The following is a 22,553-nucleotide window of genomic DNA, read 5'->3' as shown; positions in this document are numbered from 1 at the left end:
ACATAGGAACCTCCCTCCTCCACACTGCTGCTACATAGGAACCTCCCTCCACCACTGCTGCCACATAGGAACCTCCCTCCTACACACTGCTGCTACATAAGACCTCCCTCCTACACACTGCTGCCACAGGGGGGAACCTCCCTCCTCCACTGCTGCCACATAGGAACCTCCCTCCTACACTGCTGCTACATAGGAACCTCCCTCCTCCACACTGCTGCTACATAGGAACCTCCCCTCCTACACACTGCTGCTACATAGGAACCTCCCTCCTCCACACTGCTGCTACATAGGAACCTCCCTCCTCCACACTGCTGCTACATAGACCTCCCTCCTACACACTGCTGCTACATAGGAATCTCCCTCCTCCACACTGCTGCTACATAGGAACCTCCCTCCTCCCACACTGCTGCTACATAGGAACCTCCCTCCTCCACACTGCTGCCACATAGTAACCTCCCTCCCCTACACTGCTGCTACATAGGACAACCTCCCTCCTCCACACTGCTGCCACAGAGACCTCCCTCCTACACACTGCTGCTACACTGAGACCTCCCTCCTACACACTGCTGCCACAGGGGGAACCTCCCTCCTCCACACTGCTACCACAGAACCTCCCTCCTACACACACTGCCTATACCCATAAACTGTAACAACGTAATGTAGTCGACACAAAAGTTGGTACAGGATGACGTTATATATGCTAACATCACTTTGTCGGGAAAAGGCTCAACATCAAAACTCAAACAGACAAACGACTCTTCTGTTTCTCTGCTCACGCCACCCTGTCTGCGTCGCACCAAACGACGATCGTCACGAAACAATGGGGATCTTCCCTTCCAGTTGACTGGCAGCTTCCACATGAACCTCTAACCCAGTAATCACTCCTTTCAATGGAGCACTTTTCTTTTCTTTCTTCATTCGTTTAACACGGAGCGCCTGCTCCCTCTAACCAGCTGAAACACAAACAATTATCACAAGACCACTTCTGGTTACCCTCACCGAGTCCACAGCAACAGACTCTGTTTTCACCCACCCTAAAACCACAAATGGATCAGCCAAAAGGCAAGGTGTCCACTTTTTTTCCCCCCAAAACGTCAATCCTACTCTCACAGACTCCTCTTTATCCTGACCCTCTGTGCAAGAATCAGGCTCTGAAAACTTAACCAGTGGGGGAAAAAGTACCCAATTCTCATACTTGAGTAAAAGTAAAGGTACCTTCATAGAAAAGGACTCAAGTATACGTGAAAGTCACCCAGTAAAATACTACTTGAGTAAAGTATAAAAAATATGTTTTTAAATATACTTAAGTATCAAAAGTAAAAGTATAAATAATTTCACATTTCTTATATTAAGCAAACCAGACGACACAATAAAAATATATATTTACAGATAGCCAGGGGCACACTCCAATACTAAGACATCATTTACAAACAAAGCATTTGTGTTTATTGAGTCCGCCAGATCAGAGGCAGTAGGGAGGACCAGGGATGTTCTCTGTTTAGTGAGTCCTCCAGATCAGAGGCAGTAGGGGTAAGACCATTATCCTGTCCTGTTAACCAATTAAAATGTAATGAGTACTTTGGGGTATCAGGGAAAATGTATGGTGTAAAACATATAATTTTTTTTAGGACTGTAGTGAAGTAAAAATACAAGTTGTGAAGAATATAAATAGTAAAGTACAGAGACCCCGCATTTCCAAAAGTATTTTTACTTATTAAGTACGTTACACAACTGGACTTCACATCTCCGATACTTCGCTCTCATTCACTTCCATCTTCAACTCACTAAGGGTTTTTCTGTGGTGGAGGAGGCGGACCAAAATGCAGCGTGGTGGTTATTCATGTTCTTTAATAAAATAACTAGACATGAAATAACTAACAAAACAATAAATGTGTGAAAACCTAAACAGTCCTATCTGGTGCAAAAACAGAGACAGGAACAATCACCCACAAAAACCCAACACAAAACAGGCTACCTAAATATGGTTCCCAATCAGAGACAATGACTAACACCTGCCTCTGATTGAGAACCATATCAGGCCAAACATAGAAATAGACAAACCAGACACAACATAAATGCCCACCCAGCTCACGTCCTGACCAACACTGAAACAAGGAAAACACACACGAACGATGGACAGAACCCCCCAACGATGGACAGAGCGTGACACTCACTCTGCTTACACTTTCTACCAGTCCTCTTTAATTAACAAACCATCTCCCTTTTTTCTGCAATTTTTAACAGACTGGAGCTCACCCTCTTCCTCCCTCTCTCTCTCTCTCAGACCTCCTCTGCCTCTCTTTTTCCCCTCCATTACAGTCCTTCTGACTGTCCAGGTGGAAGAAGGGAAATGCCACACGTGACTATTTTAGAGATGTTAAACTGCAACTCACACTGTGTCCATTCGGGACCATTCGAAAATAAAAGTGTTCCAAGTTTGGGATTGAGACCGGTAGATTTCTCCCACTGCACCAGATATACAGCAAGGGGGTTTTAATATGAAACCTGGTATCACAATGTATAGTGCTGACAGTGCTGCTCAACTCAACTGTGGATGGAACACCTCAAGTGGTTAACCTACATGTAGATTTCAGAACCTTATGGTAGTCTGCCCGTTTATCGTTACTGGTGTGCTGCATCTCTGGCTAGGACTGAGTATATGAAGTTTGTAAAAAAATATATATATATATATAATTTTAAAAGAATGAATTCCCACAAAGTACAATACTGTCTGAATTAGTATTTATTAAATGTACCAACTGAACGCTTTAAATAAGTACATCGATGAATACCAGTTCACAACAGTTTCTGTCAACAAAGATATTTCAAACTTTTACTTCCAGTCAATATTTACATAATGCACAGGAGGCAGTGTTTTATACAGGGTCTGAGCTCTCTGTGTCCGTCTTCTATAGTGATATTCCCATCTGGATCAGAGCTGAAACATTTGGCTGCCACAGCCTCAGAGGCAGGCGGGACTGTCTCCATCTCCAATCCAATCCAATCAATAGAAAATGACACATTTTCCCATTTGTAAGAGACTGATCAGATAAGAACGTGGGTGGGGGGTGGGGGGGCAACTGGTGACTGAGGCTGGATTTGTCACCTTTCTCCCTCTTCCGGCTCTCAAGATGTCCGCCAACTCTGGGTCCAGGGAGTATTCGGTTACAGATCTAGGCAGATCCCTCCGTTTCATTCCATTCGCTTCCTATTCAGAAAACATTTCTTTTTGCAACAGTAATGAATATACCCCAAGTGCATTAGACCATTCTCTGTCTCATTCCTCTGTCTCATTCCTCTGACCAGAATCCTTGGACCACGAGAGATCATCCAACAGGATCTCCTTTCATTACAGTTGAAGGCACTGCTCAACGTGTATTCACTGTGTGTTTGTGCATGACATGTAGGATTATCTTGTCCACAGTACTGTTATAATATATTTGTTTCCCGTAGGGAAATTTAGATACGTGACATGCTAGACACTTTCAACTCAAGACTTCACTCCATTTTCCAATACTTTGATTTTTGTATTCTTCCCTTTAAAAGACATGTCCATTGCTTCATAAAGAGACAAGGTTGAGAATTCAATGATTTTTTTTTTAAAGAAAATTGTTTTGTTTTTTAAATGAAAAGGTTTTGAGCTCAATACACAAAGTGAGAACATTTTAGTACACATTCAGAACGCAACACCAACCTGAAAAGGACTTCTCTTAAATCTGACAAAATACATTTTTACTCATATACTTTAATATTTCTAGATTAGTACGAGCTGTCGTTATGAGTTTGCCCAACACTAAGTTAATGACTAGCTGTAAAAAAAAAAAAAAACTTGAATACATGATAGATTGTACAGGCTGTGTAAAAATAGTTTGGTTAACAATTATTGTGCTATAGTGGTTCTGGTTTAATCGTGAGACTAAGAACTAGTGTTTTTGAAACATCTGTTACCTACAGTGTTGCAGTTGGGACCAAATCTCTTCTGGGCATTACTGGGGTGTATTCATTGGTGCACACCGTAGCTAAATGTTTTGCAACAAAAGGAGTTACTATTGGACACCTGCAGGTCCCTCCCTTGGCATCCTAGTGAATACACGCCTGTTGAATGAGCCAATGAAATGTGAGGAAGGAACATTGTAAAACACAAAATGGAATCCATGACAAGAGAACTCCATTGTAGTGTCAAATAGTAGACAAGGTCTTAAACCTAAAAAAAAAAAGAAATCACATTGTGAATCATTCAATGCTAGAAAGGGTTCTGACTTGTTTTGTACATGACAGTACCAAACTAAAGTCTGTAGAAACACGTGTTGTAGAAATGTTCTACCATCTCTCTCTCTACCAAAATAATTAGTCTGGCTTTTTTTTATTAGATTTTTTTAACCTTTTTAACCGAAACATAAAACGAGAAGAAAAAAAGAAAAAAAGCAAACCATAGGCCATTTTGGGGCCATTTTGTCATCTTCAGCATAGAAAGATGGTCGTTTCAAGTTTCATACTTGAGGGGAGTAGTAGATTGTTCTAAAGTCTTGGGCTTTTGAAACTAGTACCCACGCTAGATTAAGTTAAGACAGAAATATTCAACATTGGCAAAATACACACACATAAAAAAAAAAAAAAAATCACATTAAGTTTTGTGCAACATTCATGGACAACAACTAAAGGCTGTGTTTTACAGTAGTCTATTGAGTCTCCATTGAGTGCACTTTGAAAATCGGTTGCCTTTTGAGACTGCACCCAAAACCATTTCTGAGTTTGTCACAGCTTAAGTGGGCTGGGAATTGAACCAGGAAGGTCACTCCGTTTTAGGATTCCTTGCCATGGCACATCGTCATGACGACATGTGCTCTGAGACACGTGAGCAGCAGTGTGATTGGATGGTAGCGGTATCTCAGTCGTGATAGGTCCAGCCCTCGTCAGCCCCACCCTGGTGCAAGCAACCGTGTCACCCCAGTGGTCCATGAGTGTTCTAGAATCTACACCATGTTGGTCAGTTCTGTGGAGTCCGTTTCTGAGTCTACTTCATTTTCCCTGTGAGAACAGAACAGAGACCAGGTGTTAGACATGGTACATACAAGCAGTCCATAAAATATCTGAACAGTTCACAACAAAATGTCCTTTGAGTAGCCTGGGTACGAGGCATGTCAAGGAGCGGAATTCGCATCGTTTCAGATCACACATCTATACAATCCTTTCAGAAATGCTTGGGGTACGAGGCCCCCCGAGTTCCCAAGCCAGACACGCCAGTCTTACCGTTGCTCCTGAAGAAGCTTCCTGTTGCACTGCCTCCTCTCTTCGTCGATTGGATAAGAGCGGAATAAGACCAGGCCAATCAGAATGAGTCCTATGGGCGCCGCGGAGACCAGAACCTTCAGGGTTATATCCACGTTCTCAGGCTGGGTGCAACCTCGAGTCATATACCCTGCAAAACTACACACACACACACACACACACACACACACACACACACACACACACACACACACACACACACACACACACACATTAGAGGTTGATAGTACAAATTAATGTAACCTCATGACTGCTCAACACACTAACAAGGAGGTTAATGTGCCATACACACACTACTAATTTAGACGTGAGAGCCAGAGGAATCATATGGAGTGGACGAGAGAGCCAGAGGAATCATATGGAGTGGGCGAGAGAGCCAGAGGAATCATATGGAGTGGGCGAGAGAGCCAGAGGAATCATATGGAGTGGGCGAGAGAGCCAGAGGAATCATATGGAGTGGGCGAGAGAGCCAGAGGAATCATATGGAGTGGGCGAGAGAGCCAGAGGAATCATATGGAGTGGATGAGAGAGCCAGAGGAATCATATGGAGACTGTAGGGTTTGGCTTATACTCACAACAACATTTACCTATGTACAGTACAACAGGGGCCAGTGTGTGCGTGCGTGCGTGCGTGCGTGTGTGCGCGTGCGTGCGCGTGTGCGTGGTAAACTTACTCCAAGCTGAGAGTGGAGATCCCCAGGGAGATTCCAGAGGCAAATTTGGTGAAGAAGACATAGAAGGAATAAAAGATGGCTTCGTGACCCCGAGAGTCTGGGTTCTGGACCTGGAAGTCATCTACCACGTCTGGCAGCATGGACCTGGAGACAGAGACAGAGAGTCAGTAACATCCTCTACATCTGGCAGCATGGAGACAGAGACAGAGAGTCAGTAACATCCTCCACGTCTGGCAGCATGGACCTGGAGACAGAGAGTCAGTAACATCCTCTACATCTGGCAGCATGGACCTGGAGACAGAGTCAGTAACATCCACCACATCTGGCAGCATGGACCTAGAGACAGAGACAGAGAGTCAGTAACATCCTCCACATCTGGCAGCATGGACCTGGAGACAGAGAGTCAGTAACATCCTCTACATCTGGCAGCATGGACCTGGAGAGACAGTGACATCCACCAACAACCAAACACTAGACACACATAAGAGTAGGGGTTAGAAAAATAACCAGAGAGGAGAGGAGAGGCTGTTAACCAGAGAGGAGAGGAGAGGCTGTTAACCAGAGAGGAGAGGCTGTTAACCAGAGAGGAGAGGCTGTTAACCAGAGAGGAGAGGCTGTTAACCAGAGAGGAGAGGCTGTTAACCAGAGAGGAGAGGCTGTTAACCAGAGAGGAGAGGCTGTTAACCAGAGAGGAGAGGCTGTTAACCAGAGAGGAGAGGCTGTTAACCAGAGAGGAGAGGAGGCTGTTAACCAGAGAGGAGAGGCTGTTAACCAGAGAGGAGGCTGTTAACCAGAGAGGGAGAGGAGGCTGTTAACCAGAGAGGAGAGGAGGCTGTTAACCAGAGAGGAGAGGAGGCTGTTAACCAGAGAGGAGAGGAGGCTGTTAACCAGAGAGGAGAGGAGGCTGTTAACCAGAGAGGAGAGGAGGCTGTTAACCAGAGAGGAGAGGAGGCTGTTAACCAGAGAGGAGAGGAGGCTGTTAACCAGAGAGGAGAGGAGGCTGTTAACCAGAGAGGAGAGGAGGCTGTTAACCAGAGAGGAGAGGAGGATGTTAACCGGAGAGGAGAGGCTGTTAACCAGAGAGGAGAGGAGGATGTTAACCGGAGAGGAGAGGAAAGGAGGAGAGGAAGAGGAAAGGAGGAGAGGAAGGGAGGAGAGGAAGGGAGGAGAGGAAAGGAAGAGAGGAAAGGAAGAGAGGAAAGGAAGAGAGGAAAGGAAGAGAGGAAAGGAAGAGAGGAAAGGAAGAGGAAGAGGAAAGGAGGAAGAGGAGAGGAAGAGGAGAGGAAAGGAGGAGGAGAGGAAGAGGAGGAGTCGACAGCCAGAGGGTCGGTAAGGAAAGAGAGGAAAAACTCCAACTCACCACGGCAACAGGAAGGCAGCAGCGACTCCGACACCGGCAGCGAACGACACCATGTAGGTGATGATGAGATTACTCTTCACACACACCACCAGGATCATGAAGGGGATCACAGACTGCAGACAGGACAGAAACCCCCGTATTAGAAACACCACCTTCATCATTATAAACTCAGAGACCCCCTGGTCCAATAAAAAGCCTTCGTTGATTAAAGTCAGGAAGTTTATCAGACAATTTCCTCACACAACCTCCTTTATGATACAATAGGCAATCAATCGGTCATTCCAAATTCCAAATCCACTGACTAGCCTCACTGGGATTAGGCCTAGTCCTCATCTCAATAGCATTAAGTCTGTTCTTTTGGTTATTCCCTTGGTTCTCCATCTCTAGATCTAATTGATTAAGTTTCTCCAAACTCGGGTCCTGGGGCCCCCAACTGGGTGGTAGGTGTTGTTTTGTGCCCGAGCACAACACAGCTGATTCAAAATCAACGCTTGACGAGAAGTTGGCTATTTGAAAATCAGCTGTGCAACAAGGCTAGAGCAGAAACCAGGGAGGGAGTCCCCAGGACCGAGATGGGTAAACCCTGGACTATGGCATGGTTCATGTGCGATCATTCTGCGTAGTCTTACCGAGGTGCCGATGTACACGGCGTTCTTCTTGCCAAACTTGGTGAGGAACCACTGCCAGAAAGGTATGGTGAGCATCGCAGCGAGCTGGAGACAAAGAGGTGTGTGGTTTTCAGTCAAAACGCATCACATAGAAATAGTTGTGTCCATCGTTGTCCTTTTTTCCTGCTTTGACCGAGCCGGGGTTCCAGCCCATGTCTCCTTTTGCCAACGTGTAAAGAGAAACACAACCCTATTCCTCCCATGTAGGGCACTACTTTTGACCAGGGAACATAGTGGAGCAAAAAAAGTATTTAGTCAGCCACCAATTGTGCAATTTCTCCCATTTAAAAAGATGAGGCCTGTAATTTTCATCATAGGTACACGGCAACTATATAAAAATCAGGAATGTTTTATTTAATTTATTTATTGTACCTTTAACTAGGCTACCTGCCCCCCCCCCCCCTCTAACCACTAGGCTACCTGCCCCCCTCTAACCACTAGGCTACCTGCCCCCCTCTAACCACTAGGCTACCTGCCTCCCCCTCTAACCACTAGGCTACCTGCCTCCCCCTCTAACCACTAGGCTACCTGCCTCCCCCTCTAACCACTAGGCTACCTGCCTCCCCCCTCTAACCACTAGGCTACCTGCCTCCCCCCCTCTAACCACTAGGCTAACTGCCTCCCCCTCTAACCACTAGGCTAACTGCCTCCCCCCCCTCTAACCACTAGGCTACCTGCCTCCCCCGCCTCTAACCACTAGGCTACTTGCCTCCCCCGCCTCTAACCACTAGGCTACTTGCCTCCCCGCCTCTAACCACTAGGCTACTTGCCTCCCCGCCTCTAACCACTAGGCTACTTGCCTCCCCCGCCTCTAACCACTAGGCTACTTGCCTCCCCCGCCTCTAACCACTAGGCTACTTGCCTCCCCCGCCTAACCACTAGGCTACTTGCCTCCCCCCTCTAACCACTAGGCTACTTGCCTCCCCCGCCTCTAACCACTAGGCTACCTGCCTCCCCACTCTAACCACTAGGCTACCTGCCTCCCCCTCTAACCACTAGGCTACCTGCCTCCCCCTCTAACCACTAGGCTACCTGCCTCCCCCTCTAACCACTAGGCTACCTGCCTCCCCCTCTAACCACTAGGCTACCTGCCTCCCCCCCCCTCTAACCACTAGGCTACCTGCCTCCCCCCCCTCTAACCACTAGACTACCTGCCTCCCCCCTCTAACCACTAGGCTACCTGCCTCCCCCTCTAACCACTAGGCTACCTGCCTCCCCCCCCTCTAACCACTAGGCTACCTGCCTCCCCCCTCTAACCACTAGGCTACCTGCCTCCCCCCTCTAACCACTAGGCTACCTGCCTCCCCCCTCTAACCACTAGGCTACCTGCCTCCCCCCTCTAACCACTAGGCTACCTGCCTCCCCCCTCTAACCACTAGGCTACCTGCCTCCCCCTCTAACCACTAGGCTACCTGCCTCCCCCCTCTAACCACTAGGCTACCTGCCTCCCCCCTCTAACCACTAGGCTACCTGCCCCCCTCTAACCACTAGACTACGCTGGGGGCCATTTGAGGGCACTGACCAGAGACAAGGTATTTTTGTCTGGTCTTCTCATGAACCAACTTCCTCTACATTGGGGACAAGGTCTTTTTGTCTGGTCTCCTCATGAACCAACTTCCTCTACATTGGGGACAAGGTCTCGTTTGTTTAACCCCCGCCCGTCCGTGTTCCCTCTACCCAGACCAATCTGGCAACCCTATTGGAGTTACACTATTACCAAACAGTGTAGCAATGAAGACTGTGCCCTTGACCAGAGAAGAGCCAAGCCACCTGGAGTGACACCAGAGAGACGTGCTGAAAGGCCAGAGAGACGTGCTGAAAGGCCAGAGAGACGTGCTGAAAGGCCAGAGAGACGTGCTGAAAGGCCAGAGAGACGTGCTGAAAGGCCAGAGAGACGTGCTGAAAGGCCAGAGAGACGTGCTGAAAGGCCAGAGAGACGTGCTGAAAGGCTGCAGTGCTGAATAACATTGAGCTTAAGAATGAAGAAAACAGGTTAAGAACCCTCAATGGTCTTCGAAGGGGTGAATTTAGAATAAAGCTGCTCTAAAGTCAGTTTATTGTGTCTCTAATGGTAAAGGATTAGGGGAGGGTAAACTGATCCTAGACCTGTGCCCATTAGGCACCTCTACTGTAAAAGTAAGGATTAGAGGGGGGTAAACTGATCCTAGACCTATGCCTAATGGTAAAGGTAAGTATTCGGGGAGGGTAAACTGATCCTAGCGCTGTGCCTAATGGTAAAGGTAAGTATTAGGGGGAGGGTAAACTGATCCTAGCGCTGTGCCTAATGATAAAGGTAAGTATTAGGGGATGGTAAACTGATCCTAGACCTGTGCCTAATGGTAAAGTATTAGGAGAGGGTAAACTGATCCTAGCGCTGTGCCTAATGGTAAAGGTAAGTATTAGGGGAGGGTAAACTGATCCTAGACCTGTGCCTAATGGTAAAGGTAAGTATTAGGGGAGGGTAAACTGATCCTAGACCTGTGCCTAATGGTAAAGGTAAGTATTAGGGGAGGGTAAACTGATCCTAGCGCTGTGCCTACGCTCCACCTCAGGAGTTAACTCAATAAAACCATAATTGAAGGACCTTTTAGGAGTTAAGACTTTACATAAAGGAAAAGGACAGTAAGACAGGTCCACTTCCTCCCTGCTATTTATTGAATTTGAGAATTAGCACTCAGAGTCGCGCCCCCCTCCCCCCCCCCCCCATAGTTCACAGGCCTACTGTGCTGCAGTCAGGTCATGTGTCAGGCTGACTGCCACACGTACCAACTGCATTCCTGTTAGGATAAAGATGTCATTAAGTCCTTTTAATCACATGACAGAAGAGAGGGATAAATAAGGATGTCGGGGGGGGACAGAGAGCGACTTTCATAGCAGTGTTAAACGTCTGTGGGAACAGGCGGGTATTCAGACCAGTGAAAGTGAACACAGTAATAGCAGCTACGAGTCATTAGCCCTCACTGACTGGCTACCAGAGAGACAGAGAGACAGACAGAGAGAGATTTTGTATAGACAACCTCCTGAGAGGGCGACGGAGAGGAGAGAGAGCGAGAGAGAGATTTTGTATAGACAACCTCCTGAGAGAGAGACACAGAGACAGAGAGCGAGAGAGAGATTTTGTATAGACAACCTCCTGAGAGAGAGACACAGAGACAGAGAGCGAGAGAGAGATTTTGTATAGACAACCTCCTGAGAGAGAGACACAGAGACAGAGAGCGAGAGAGAGATTTTGTATAGACAACCTCCTGAGAGAGAGACACAGAGACAGAGAGAGAGAGAGAGATTTTGTATAGACAACCTCCTGAGAGAGAGACACAGAGACAGAGACAGAGAGACAGCTGTTTTGTATAGAAACCTCCTCTCTCCAGTGGTCCAGTCAAGGTTACAGTAACAATAGAGAGGTCAGTGAATGATGTGGGAAAAGAGTCTCAATCTGTCTGTATCAAAACATAAAGGGCATTGCCACGGTGTGTCCTCACCATGATGACCAGTAGAATGTTCTGGAAGTCGTTCCTAAAGCCCAGAGTGTAGCAGCAGAACAGAGCAAAGTTCCCTTCCAGGAGCTGCAGCGAGAGAGAGAGAGAGAAAGAAACACAGAACGCTCAGTTAGACTGGCCCCGCCACACACACACAGGAGCCAAGCGCTCGCTGGCTGGACACTCAACTTTAACATGACAGGCAAGCTTAGCCCAGAGACCACATAAATAAACAGACTACACACTCTAAAAAGGAGCAGAACGGTGGCAGACAGCCTAACATGAGGCCACGCTGAAGGGTAGCTTACGGTTGGGTTTTGAAGCTTAGCTTTACGGTTGGGTTAAGTTTTATTGTAGGTGATGAGGTGGCTATGGGTCAGAGACTGGCATACTATAAAACCCCACATGACACACTACAAAAACGTGATGCGTGTCATCACTCACCATTAAGGACATGGGTATATCGTGAACATTAGGTGTCAGCGGTCGCTAGAGAGCTGTGTGGATATGGAACTTTTATGATTGGGTTTGTATGTCTACGTACACCTACTACTACACACCTACACACCCCCCCTACAAGACAACACCCCCGCACCCCCTACGTGACACCCACCCACCCCCCCGCGATGACACCCCGGGGCGGCAGCGTAGCCTAGTGGTTAGAGCGTTGGACTAGTAACCAGAAGGTTGCGAGTTCAAACCCCGAGCTGACATGGTACAAATCTGTCATTCTGCCCCTGAACAGGCAGTTAACCCACTGTTCCTAGGCCAGTTAACCCACTGTTCCTAGACCAGTTAACCCACTGTTCCTAGACCAGTTAACCCACTGTTCCTAGACCAGTTAACCCACTGTTCCTAGACCAGTTAACCCACTGTTCCTAGACCAGTTAACCCACTGTTCCTAGACCAGTTAACACACTGTTCCTAGACCAGTTAACACACTGTTCCTAGACCAGTTAACACACTGTTCCTAGATCAGTTAACCCACTGTTCCTTGACCAGTTAACACACTGTTCCTAGGCCAGTTAACACACTGTTCCTAGGCCAGTTAACACACTGTTCCTAGGCCAGTTAACACACTGTTCCTAGGCCAGTTAACCCACTGTTCCTTGACCAGTTAACCCACTGTTCCTAGGCCAGTTAACCCACTGTTCCTAGATCAGTTAACCCACTGTTGCTCGGCCGTCATTGAAAATAAGAATGTGTTCTTAACTGACTTGCCTGGTTAAATAAAGGTAAAATAAAAAAAAATACATCACTGATCTGTAAATAAAGGGGGAGGGGGGTGTTGTCGTCGTCTGGGGTGGGGGGTGTCATCGCGTAGGGGGGCGTCGTCACGTAGGGGGTGTCGTCACACGGGGGGGGTCGTCGCACGTAGGGGGCGGGGGTGTTGTCGTGTGTGGGGGGGTGTTGTCGTGTGGGGGGTTGTAAGGTGTGTTGTAGTAGGTGTACGTAGACATACAAATGCAGAGAGCAAAAGTGTGTGTGCCTGGGTCGTGTAGTCACCATGAAGGCCAGTGAGGTGAAGAGGAAGCCCATCACCAGCCTGACGTAAGGTCCATGACCCATCACCAGCCCAATACCCTGCCAGAACGACATGAGCTCTGACCGAGGGCGAGACGACTCTATAGAGAGAGAGAGAGACAGAGACTATGGTTATAATATAAACATTTACCTCATTATTTTGTCAAATGTGTTTCAACTTTAAGTCTGGGTTTATCATTTATGTATTCTTTATTTAACCAAGTCAGTCAATGACAGTCTGGGAACAGTGGGTTAACCGGCCTGGGAACAGTGGGTTAACCGGCCTGGGAACAGTGGGTTAACCGGCCTGGGAACAGTGGGTTAACCGGCCTGGGAACAGTGGGTTAACCGGCCTGGGAACAGTGGGTTAACTGGCCTGGGAACAGTGTGTTAACTGGCCTGGGAACAGTGTGTTAACTGGCCTGGGAACAGTGTGTTAACTGGCCTGGGAACAGTGTGTTAACTGGCCTGGGAACAGTGTGTTAACTGGCCTGGGAACAGTGTGTTAACTGGCCTGGGAACAGTGGGTTAACTGGCCTGGGAACAGTGGGTTAACTGGCCTGGGAACAGTGGGTTAACTGGCCTGGGAACAGTTTGTTAACTGCCTGTTCAGGGGCAGAACGGGCAGATTTCTACCTTGTCAGCTAAGGGATTCAATCCAGCAACCTTTCGGTTACTGGCCCAATGCTCTAACCCCGCCTCCTCGCCACCAGGCCGCTCCAGGCCACCCCCGCCTCCAGGCCTCCTCTCGCCTCCAGGCCACCCCCCCGCCTCCTCCAGCCACCCCCCGCCTCCTCTAGCCACCCCCGCCTCCTCTAGCCACCAGGCCACCCCCACCTCCTCTAGCCACCCCCGCCTCCAGGCCACCCCGCCTCCTCTAGCCACCAGGCCACCCCAGCCTCCTCTCACATTTACATTTACATTTAAGTCATTTAGCAGACGCTCTTATCCGCCACCAGGCCACCCCAGCCTCCTCTCACATTTACATTTACATTTAAGTCATTTGGCAGACGCTCTTATCCGCCACCAGGCCACCCCAGCCTCCTCTCGCCACCAGGCCACCCCAGCCTCCTCCTCGCCACCAGGCCACCCCAGCCTCCTCTCGCCACCAGGCCACCCCAGCCTCCCTCTCGCCACCAGGCCACCCCAGCCTCCTCTCGCCACCAGGCCACCCCAGCCTCCCTCTCGCCACCAGGCCACCCCAGCCTCCTCGCCACCTCAGGCCACCCCAGCCTCCTCTCGCCACCAGGCCACCCCAGCCTCCTCTCGCCACTCAGGCCACCCCAGCCTCCTCTCTCGCCACCAGGCCACCCCAGCCTCCTCTCGCCACCAGGCCACCCCAGCCTCCTCTCGCCACCAGGCCACCCCAGCCTCCTCTTCCGCCACCAGGCCACCCCAGCCTCCTCTCGCCACCAGGCCACCCCAGCCTCCTCTCGCCACCAGGCCACCCCCAGCCTCCTCTAGCCACCAGGCCACCTGCTGCACCTTAGAGTACGTTTGCTAGTAAACCCTCAGATCAGTTGTTAGAGCATCAAGCCACCAGGGCCCATAGTGAAAAATGAGACAGCAACGGCGTACTGCAGAGCTCAATTAAAAAAATAAAATAAAAATCCACATTATCCAATAGGTACATTGAAATGAATGACCCAAAGTAAACCCATAATAGCGCTGAAATATCAACAGGGATGTGTTGAGGATGGTAGATTAAAAAAAAAAAAAAAAAAAAAAAAAAATTTTACCTTTCTTCTCCTTGACTAAGAACAGCACCACGGCACAGAGCACGTAGATGGAACAGATGGCGCCGGAAGCTATCATGTAGGCTGTTTTCTGAGATCGAGGAGAGGAGAGACAACAGGTCAGTAGACTATAGTAACCTACGACAGTACAACTGGTGCAACGAACATATAGCAGAACACACACTGGCTTTATCGTATAGTGTAAACCATCTGGATTTGTGAGCTCAAGTCATCTTCATGAAGATACAAGTATTTATACGAGATGGGAGGCTACGGTCTGTCGGTGTACCGTCTGGTCCAGGGTGATACCGGGAGAGAAGACCGTGGTGTTAACTTCCTGTCCCAGCAGCAGGGAGGAGTTCAGGCCCTCTGTTGTTACATTGTCGCCGGGGGCTACAGGGATACAGGGGGGGTTGGCCATGCCCACAATCTGACCCTGGACGGCTGTGCCAATCACAGTACCCAGAACCTCCACCGTCATTCCTGATTGGGACGAGAGGAGCATACAGATGACACAAACCAACCAATGATCAGCTTTCAATTTTGTCTAAAAAAAAAATAAAAAAAATATGTAACTCAGTTGGGAAAACACCAGGATAGTGGGCTTCATTCCCGGAAAATAAATAATAATAATAAAATAATATTCTGAACGGCATATATTAAATGTTTATAATACTGTTGTATTATTGATTAAATATCCAAATGCACAGACTAAGTTACCAGTGGAAAACACCACTATCGATGATTCAATGCAGTACTGGTTGATGTCGATATGAGCAAGGCGTATCGTAACAGTTTATCCTAGCTGTTAACACACACCTGTAGGGACAACTCTCGGACTCAACTTAACATACTGAATAGCCTGCCGATGGGGTTTGTCATCGTAGTCACTGGTTAGACAGGCTTAGGCTCCCAGAGGATTCACACCCAGTGGGCAACCAAGTTGTCTGGCCTTCACAGAGCCTTGACAATGAATGAACACAGCTGCAGTGTTATTCAATGAACCTGATGATATAAATGCTGCCGATAATGGGGAACAAAATGTCCACATATCGGTGCCCATCACTACTGGTCATGTATACTAAGTCGTGTCTAGGTCGTGAGTGAGGCAAGTGTCCATGAGGGGACTTACTGTAAGTAGTGGCAGAGTCCCCTCTCCTTCTGATCTTCACTGATGAACATGGTGAGAGCCGGGAGTAGGGCACATGGAAACACTGGAGACAGACAGAGCGAGAGACAGACAGAGCGAGAGACAGACAGAGCGAGAGACAGACAGACAGAGCGAGAGAGACAGACAGAGCGAGAGACAGACAGAGCGAGAGACAGACAGAGCGAGAGACAGACAGAGCGAGAGACAGACAGAGCGAGAGACAGACAGAGCGAGAGACAGACATTAACATGTATCCCACTAATTATTATATATTTTTTTTACTGATGATTGTATTGTTCTATACATCTGGTCCAGCTCTTGTAGGCCGTCTGGTGTGTGTCTGTGTGAGAATGTCCCCAACCGCTGCTCTACCAGTATGGCGTTGTAGCCAGTAGACTACAGTACTCACTGTCTGAAGGGGTCTGGAAGAGGCAGTAGAAGACCAGGTACCAGATGACCTTTCCCATTCTCAATCACACAGGAACATACCAGATGAGGAAGTAACTGACCACAGCTAGAGGAGTGGAGAACAGGACCCTACAGGGATGGAGAGACAGAGGTCAAGTCACATCGAGTCTCACATCGTCACAGAGCAGTAACCAGTGTGTGACGAGGACAGCCATTATCTAAGAAGGTTGCTGGATAGAATCCCTGAGCTGACAAGGTAAAATCACTGTCCTTCTGCCCCCAGAACAAGGCAGTTAACACTGTTCCTAGGCAGTCATTGTAAAATAACTATTTGTTCTTAATCCCACTTCGTTAAAAATAAAAAGTAAAATTTTAATCAATTTTAAAAACGAGGGGAAGGCATTCCTACAGGTCCTTAGAAACGATCAGCTGTCACTCAACTCCGTTCTGCCAGAGATACATTTCCTCACTGTGAACATCATGCATCATGAAAGGGCTGTGTGAGAAGTGCGTCAGACATAAAATTAGGGAGATGTTCTATATTCTCCATGGACACACCGTTCTACATTCTCCTCACTTTCTGTCTCATGTCCACTCAGATACTCCCTCCCTCTCGTGCTCTAGACAGATCCTCAGCCTCTTCCCCTCATGTCCACACCCACTCAGATACCCTCACACCCTCCCCCCCTCTCTCGTGCTCTAGATCCTCAGACTCTTCCCCTCATGTCCACACCCACTGTGATACCCCCTACACCCTCCCCTGTCTCTCATGCTCTAGACAGATCCTCAGACACTCCACACCCCCTTTCCCTGGCACTCCAGACCACAGTGATGTCATCCCTGAGTAATGCGTCACTCAGCGAGAACAGGAGGAATGTCTGTGTGTAACTTCCTGTCCCAGTTATGGACATCCTGTGGCCTGATCGACACGCTCCAACAGAACAAGAGAGGGGCGTGGAGTGTGTGTGTATACATCTGTCCATGTGGATCAGCATGAAGGGTAGTTAGGAGTTAGGTTTCCCCGAGCAGGAAACGCTCGCATCATATCCGGTCATTGATTGGCTGAAGGGGATATGGTGGTGGAAGCCACGATCTCAAAAATCGCACGGACAGGAAATCACATATGGGAACACAATACACCCATCATGTACAACCTCCCCAGTGTTGATGAAAAACAGTCCGGCACCATAACACCATAACACATTCCTTCAGAAGTAGATTTGTTCAGCTACTTCAGGTTCAGCCTGTTGGAGATGCCCAAAATGGGTTTCCTCGTCTTGTCTTCTTAAAAATCAGCACTAATTCATTTTTTATTTTTTAAAAACTGGTCAGGTGAAAAAACACACACAAAAAAAGGTTGATGCTAATTTTTAGTACGTTGATTAATGCATTGTTGGGGTGAGTTGTTGTCTCCTAAAAGCATTGGGCAGGAGACAGCTGCCTTCTCCTAATGGGACCTAGTGGTCGTTAACTACAACAGGTCCAACAGACGGCAAAGAAATGCTTACTTAAAAGCCCTTAACCAACAATAGCTAGGCTATATACAGGGTATTATGGTACAGAGTCAATGTGGAGGCTATATGGCTGGGGGTACAGGTACAGAGTCAATGTGTAGGCTATATACAGGGGTACAGGTACAGAGTCAATGTGGAGGCTATATACAGGGGGTACCAGTACAGAGTCAATGTGGAGGCTATATACAGAGGGGTACAGGTACAGAGTCAATGTGAGACTATTTACAGGGGGTACCAGTACAGAGTCAATGTGAAGGCTATATACAGAGGGTACAGGTACAGAGTCAATGTGGAGGCTATATACAGGGTGTACCGGTACAGAGTCAATGTGGAGGCTATACAGGGTGTACCGGTACAGAGTCAATGTGGAGGCTATATACAGGGGTACCAGTACAGAGTCAATGTGGAGGCTATATACAGAGGGTACAGGTACAGAGTTAATGTGGAGGCTATATACAGAGGGTACCGGTACAGAGTCAATGTGGAGGCTATATACAGGGTATTATGGTACAGAGTCAATGTGGAGGCTATATACAGAGGGTACCGTACAGAGTCAATGTGTCGGCTATATACAGGGTGTTACGGTACAGAGTCAATGTGGAGGCTATATACAGGGTGTTTTTACGGTACAGAGTCAATGTGGAGGCTATATACAGAGGGTACTGGTACAGAGTCAGTAATGGAGGCTATATACAGGGGTACCTGCACAGAGTCAATGTGTCACTATACAGGGTATTACGGTACAGAGTCAATGTGGAGGCTATATACAGGGGGTACCGGTACAGAGTCAATGTGTAGGCTTATATACAGAGGGTACTGGTACAGAGTCAATGTGGAGGCTATATACAGAGGGTACTGGTACAGAGTCAATGTGGAGGCGATATACAGGGGTACCAGTACAGAGTCAATGTGGAGGCTATATACAGGGGGTACCGGTACAGAGTCAATGGCTATATACAGGGTGTATTACGGTACAGAGTCAATGTGGAGGCTATATACAGGGGCACTGTACAGAGTCAATGTGTAGGCTATATACAGAGGGTACTGGTACAGAGTCAATGTGGAGGCTATATACAGAGGCATTGTACAGAGTCAATGTGGAGGCTATATACAGGGGGTACCGGTACAGAGTCAATGTGTCGGCTATATACAGGCATTACTTGCACAGAGTCAATGTGGAGGCTATATACAGGGGGTACCGGCACAGAGTCAATGTGGAGGCTATATACAGGGTATTATGGTACAGAGTCAATGTGGGAGGCTATATACAGGGGGTACAGGTACAGAGTCACTGTGTAGGCTATATACAGGGGCAAGGTACAGAGTCAATGTGGAGGCTATATACAGGGTGTACCGGTACAGAGTCAATGTGGAGTGTTATATACAGGGGGTACCAGTACAGAGTCAATGTGAGGCTATATACAGAGGGTACAGGTACAGAGTCAATGTGGAGGCTATATACAGAGTCAATGTGGAGGCTATATACAGGGTGTACCGGTACAGAGTCAATGTGGAGGCTATATACAGGTGTACCGGCACAGAGTCAATGTGGAGGCTATATACAGGGGGCACCAGTACAGAGTCAATGTGGAGGCTATATACAGAGGGTACAGGTACAGAGTTAATGTGGAGGCTATATACAGAGGGTACCGGTACAGAGTCAATGTGGAGGCTTATATACAGGGTATTACGGTACAGAGTCAATGTGGAGGGCTATATACAGGGTGTACCTGGTACAGAGTCAATGTGGAGGCTATATACAGGGTATTACGGTACAGAGTCAGTGTGGAGGCTATATACAGGGGTACCAGTACAGAGTCAGTGTGGAGGCTATATACAGGGGGTACCTCGGGTACAGAGTCAATGTGGAGGCTATATACAGGTATTACGGCACAGAGTCAGTGTGGAGGCTATATACAGGGTGTACCAGTACAGAGTCAGTGTGGAGGCTATATACAGGGGGCACCGATACAGAGTCAGTATTTCAGATCAGTACCTGGGAATGGATAAAATACCCAAGAGAGGAAGGTACTTTAGACAACAGACACCCATAATGGGTACAGGACTGGTGAAGAGAGAGTGAGTGAGAGTACACCCCACCAACACACGCGTGTTATGTGATTAGTGGTTAGGGGCGGGGGGCGGGCGGGCGGGCGAAAATGATACATGAGAGGGAGTGTGTGTCAGGGTGGTGTTGTCTCCGGGACACAGAGCAGATGATTTACATTTAGGGAGTGGCGTGACCACAACCCACCAGGAATGTACTGGAGCTTTAGCCTTTCTCTGCTCTCCCACATCCAAGCAGCACTGGTTAAAAGATCTCTGGGGAAGCCAACCCAGGAAAGAATGTTGTGATTATTGCATTGTTTGCTCTCTGTAACCTGTTAGTTCATCTGCCTTGACACTGTGATATATAGGGACTGTGATATAGACACTGTGATATATATAGGACTAAAAGGATTGAGACAAATAAGGAGACACTGTGGACTATATAGGGACTAAAAAAGGATTGAGACAATAAGGAGACACTGTGATATATAGGGACTAAAAGGATTGAGACAATAAGGAGACACTGTGTGATATATAGGGACTAAAAGGATTGAGACAATAAGGAGACACTGTGATATATAGGGACTAAAAGGATTGAGACAATAAGGAGACACTGTGATATATAGGACTAAAAGGATTGAGACAATAAGGAGACACTGTGATATATAGGGACTAAAAGGATTGAGACAATATGAGACACTGTGATATATAGGGACTAAAGGATTGAGACAATAAGGAGACACTGTGATATATAGGACTAAAAGGATTGAGACAATAAGAAGACACTGTGATATATAGACACTGTGATATGAGGCCTAAAGGACGAGACAATGAGAAGACACTGTGATTTATAGACACTGTGATATAGAGGCCTAAAGGACGAGACAATGAGAAGACACTGTGATTTATAGACACTGTGATTTATAGACACTGTGATTTTATAGACACTGTGATATATAGCCTAAAGGCTGAGACAATAAGACACTGATATATAGACACTGTGATATATAGACACTGTGATATATAGACACTGTGATATATAGGGCCTAAAGGCTGAGACAATAAGACACTGTGATATATAGGGACTAAAAGGCTGAGACAATAAGACACTGTGATATATATAGGACAAGACATTAAGACACCGTGGCAGAATAAATTCAACCGCACCTTAGTTTTATTACAAACCCGTAGAGTGAACATTTGTCCTGTGAAGTCTACAAAATATATTGTAACTAACAGTTATACGACCAAGCACGTTAAAATGTTTTCCACGTTTGAGTTTTTTTTTTTACTATTAAAACGACTCATTTAGAACCACGGAGCCACAAGTCATTCCATCTCCACTGTTCCAACATCTGAAATCATCTAGAAAGAAACCAACAACTATTTCAGTCCAATCAACGTAAACTAAATAGGATGTGGCTGTCGATGGTACCGATTTGTTTGTGTGTGTGTGTGTGTGTGTGTGTGTGTGTGTGTGTGTGTGTGAAAACATGTTGACTCACCCTACTTGTTGAGAAACGTTTTTCAAAGCTATCCTCTTTAAAGCAGCAACTAAACAGTTATATAAGACACTTTCAGTTGTCTTAGGCTCACCTGGCTAAAATGCACGCTCGTCAACCTCACTTCCATTCAGGATGAACGCTGACAGAAATAACATTTATCCGACACATGTAGTTACAAATTGGCTTGAGACTTTGTTTGGTGGGCCTGGACCATTCACAGCAGAGCTCATTCAGTTTAACTCAACACTGATTGGCTATTTTTTTTTTTAATCACGGGAGGCCAAATGCTCACTGGCTTCCCTTGCATTCAATGTCATGAGTGGCAACAATGCCTGTCACTCCCTTTTGACCAGGCAGCATCAGATATATGATACACATACTGAGACAGAGGGCCAGAGACACATTTCAGACTCTTGCGCATTGACATTTATGAAAAAAATAGAAAGAGCAATTTGTTTGGGCCATGAGACCATCTGCCAGTTCTGAACTGCTGTTAATTAACAGACTTCACTTTCACACAACGGTGTTCTTTGATGAAAGCTTCCCATACCCTAACCCATACCCTAACCCATACCCTAACCCATACCCTAACCCATACCCATACCCTAACCCATACCCTAACCCATACCCATACCCTAACCCATACCCTAACCCATACCCTAACCCATACCCTAACCCATACCCTGTGTCTTCCAAATTAGAGAAACGCCGATCTGGAGGTGGACATTTAAAAAACAAGGCTGGATGCTATGCCAACCAGACTACCATAGCCTACCCATCTCACAGTAGAACTGAGCCTATAAACCAGACTACCATAGCCTACCCATCTCACAGTAGAACTGAGCCTATAAACCAGACTACCATAGCCTACCCATCTCACAGTAGAACTAAGCCTATAAACCAGACTACCATAGCCTACCCATCTTCACAGTAGAACTGAGCCTATAAACCAGACTACCATAGCCTACCCATCTTCACAGTAGAACTGAGCCTATAAACCAGACTACCATAGCCTACCCATCTTCACAGTAGAACTGAGCCTATAAACCAGACTACCATAGCCTACCCATCTTCACAGTAGAACTGAGCCTATAAACCAGACTACCATAGCCTACCCATCTTCACAGTAGAACTGAGCCTATAAACCAGACTACCATAGCCTACCCATCTTCACAGTAGAACTGAGCCTATAAACCAGAC

The 22,553-nt window shown here is 47.2% G+C and overlaps 1 protein-coding gene across 1 annotated transcript; it reads right to left on the bottom strand.

Moving 5' to 3' along the window:
• Window positions 1-4,634: 4,634 nt before the first annotated feature.
• On the bottom strand, window positions 4,635-15,248 carry LOC127906123 (sodium-dependent lysophosphatidylcholine symporter 1-B-like). The gene is made up of 9 exons (XM_052512696.1): window positions 15,017-15,248; window positions 14,731-14,818; window positions 12,974-13,092; window positions 11,471-11,554; window positions 7,953-8,036; window positions 7,324-7,436; window positions 5,964-6,107; window positions 5,251-5,427; window positions 4,635-5,028 (listed from the first exon to the last, which is right to left on the bottom strand). The coding sequence occupies exons 1-9, from the start codon at window positions 15,230-15,232 to the stop codon at window positions 4,974-4,976; spliced, it is 1,080 nt and encodes a 359-aa protein (XP_052368656.1). The 5' UTR covers window positions 15,233-15,248; the 3' UTR covers window positions 4,635-4,973.
• Window positions 15,249-22,553: the final 7,305 nt, after the last annotated feature.

The sequence above is a fragment of the Oncorhynchus keta genome, unplaced genomic scaffold (genome assembly GCF_023373465.1).
Source record: "Oncorhynchus keta strain PuntledgeMale-10-30-2019 unplaced genomic scaffold, Oket_V2 Un_contig_9210_pilon_pilon, whole genome shotgun sequence".
In the NCBI taxonomy this organism is placed as follows: domain Eukaryota; kingdom Metazoa; phylum Chordata; class Actinopteri; order Salmoniformes; family Salmonidae; genus Oncorhynchus; species Oncorhynchus keta.
The sequence above is the reverse complement of the archived record's forward strand: the minus strand, read 5'-3'. Positions and strand labels throughout refer to the sequence as shown.

Bases quoted from the DNA above. Each gene is read 5' to 3' on its own strand.
- LOC127906123 (XM_052512696.1), bottom strand. From the start codon at position 15,232: ATGCTCCTCTCGTCCCAATCAGGAATGACGGTGGAGGTTCTGGGTACT. The intron at 6,108-7,323 runs GTGAGTTGGAGT...CTCTGTCTCCAG, and splicing joins GCTGCCTTCCTGTTGCCGTG to GTCCATGCTGCCAGACGTGG. The intron at 5,029-5,250 runs GTAAGACTGGCG...CTGTTCTCACAG, and splicing joins AAGCTTCTTCAGGAGCAACG to GGAAAATGAAGTAGACTCAG.